This window comes from Nanorana parkeri, unplaced genomic scaffold (assembly GCF_000935625.1).
Source record: "Nanorana parkeri isolate BGI_ZX_2015 unplaced genomic scaffold, ASM93562v1 scaffold25, whole genome shotgun sequence".
Taxonomy (NCBI): Eukaryota; Metazoa; Chordata; class Amphibia; order Anura; family Dicroglossidae; genus Nanorana; species Nanorana parkeri.
In genome coordinates, this window is record NW_017306293.1 from 115,388 (window position 1) to 117,627 (window position 2,240).

Here is a 2,240-nt window from a genome sequence, read left to right on the forward strand (position 1 = left end):
GTTGCTGGAAGACTGCTCAGGTATAAGCCTGCACTTTCCCACACGTGGTGCTCTATAATGTATTGCTGGGATTTTTATTCCTCTATAGCTGATGGTACATTGTGCTGTATATTATACATGGGAATACAAATCCCAGCAATACATTATATACTGTATGTATAATGTACTATTGCTGGGATTTGTTGTACTCTATAGTTGGTGATATTCTGCGCTGTATAGAGGACTACAAATCCCAGCAATAATACATTATACAGCGTCATGTGGAATTCCACCAGCTATAGAGGAGCACTACAAATCCCAGCAATAATACATTATACAGTGGTGCACTGCCGAATACCACTGGCTATAGAGGACTACAAAACCCAGCAACAGTACATTATACAGCGCAATGCAGAATACTACCAGCTATAATGTACTATTGCTGGGATTTGTTGTGCTCCTCTATAGCTGGTGATATTCTGCATTGCGCTGTATATTGTACTATTGCTGGGATTAGTAGTCCTCTATAGCTGGTGCAATTCTGCATTGCTGTATAATTTTACACTTTCCATTTCACTATATTGCACACCACACTTTTTTTTTCTTTTTTACTTTCACCGCTCCAAGCTTGCTCCTTTCAATACAAACTAGTAGTCCATCACTGGAGCCATTTTTAAAAATGTATTTGATTAACCGATTAATCGAACTTAATAATCGGATAACTAATCGATTTTGAAAATAATCGTTAGCTGCAGCTCTAGTCTGTATGCAATCAGCAGGGTCCGATTGGCTTCCAATGTGGGCCTGCCTCTACATGCTGATGTACACAGAATTACAGGAGATTCATATAAAGACAAATATAGTTGCTCATGCGAGCTGCATTTCTATGGTTAGAACTGCATTATATAATGTTTGGCTCCTATACAAAAAACAAGGTTTTTAAAACTCATTCAAGCGGCTAGAACTTCCAATTTTCTCTTCACGTGTATTCCAGGCAATGCTTGTCTGATTTGTCAAAAAAAGCCTGTTTAGCGTTTGCATTACAGTGCACTCCCTACATTATTTGCCATTTTGTTTCCCTTATCTTGAACTTTGTATAAACTGAGTCCTGTTCTAACAAATTCTATAAATGGTTTAATTTACGGAGTGCTGGGAACTTGCATTTTAACTAGTGGGAAAGGGTGAGGGGGTACTTCACTGGTCATTAGAGTAAACTGTGAACAAAGAAGTGCCTTTTCGTATTGTCCCAGGTCTCTCTTTTGCTGGAGGTCTTTGGATTACATGGAAACATGACACGCATTAAGATTAATGAGCTTAAGCCTCTAAAACCGAGATATGAGGTTCCTGATGTGTTGGTTGGGACGCCCACTCCCGACAAGTAAGTAGATTGCTCTGTATTGCTCTCATTGTTTGTTTGTGTTTTCCCTTTCCTTCTACCAACTGAATATAACCGTACATTTTGAGCTGTGTTATGTTATAGCTTTGTATACATGCAAGATATACAGTGTGGTTTTATGTGCCTCTTGTCACAGCCTACAGGTGACTGGGCAGGATGACAACACTATAGAGTTGTCCATAGGAGGTGGAGGCCACAAGCTCCTAGTGACGGGATCACCTTTTCGTCTGGATATCCTCTCGGGACAAGATTTAGTACTGAGTGTCAATTCTCGTGGACTCCTTTATTTTGAACATCTACGAGCAAGGAAGGACACGTGAGTAACACTTTGTAGCGTGTGATTTTTGAAGTCTTCATGAGGGGGATAGTTAAGCGGGTTGCATTCCTTAAGTGTAGCCAGAAAATCAAATATGTGAAGATGATTGGAGGGGTGAGGGTTGGCCTTTTTCGCAGGGATTGAAACTGAAATGTGTTTTTCTTTCTTTTTTGCTTTTTGCTCAATGCCCCATCCCTTTCTGCCCTCTTCTATTCCTGCCCCATCACCTCCCAGTCTCTCGGCCAAAGTTAGTAACGCTGTCGGTAACATGTGGCATAAGGTGAAGAATCTTTTCTCTAGGTAATCCCATTTACATACACTGACACTTCCCACATTCATAGACTGATGTACCTGAACATTGAACATATAGAGATTGCATACCTACCGAGACTTTGACGTGTGATAGTTAGCTGACATGGGGACCTAGGTATTTAAAATTCAGTACATGTTGACAGAATTAAGATTTTCATAAATGAACCTCTGAAAGAGCTGTCTGTGTTGCCCCTACCAACCACTAAGCTTCCTTCTTTTTTTTTTTTTTTTTTTTTA

General features: G+C 40.0%; 1 protein-coding gene across 2 annotated transcripts in view; it reads left to right on the plus strand.

The window, feature by feature from the left end:
• The window catches only part of GANAB (glucosidase II alpha subunit), a 42,567-nt gene that overhangs the window by 12,126 nt on the left and 28,201 nt on the right, over nt 1-2,240 (plus strand). The window contains exons 4-6 of one of the 2 annotated variants that reach the window (XM_018565417.1): nt 1,230-1,357; nt 1,512-1,691; nt 1,926-1,991. In XM_018565417.1, the coding sequence (XP_018420919.1) occupies nt 1,230-1,357; nt 1,512-1,691; nt 1,926-1,991 (374 nt within the window). The remainder of the gene's footprint in view (nt 1-1,229; nt 1,358-1,511; nt 1,692-1,925; nt 1,992-2,240) is intronic. The other variant, XM_018565425.1, reaches the window with a different exon arrangement.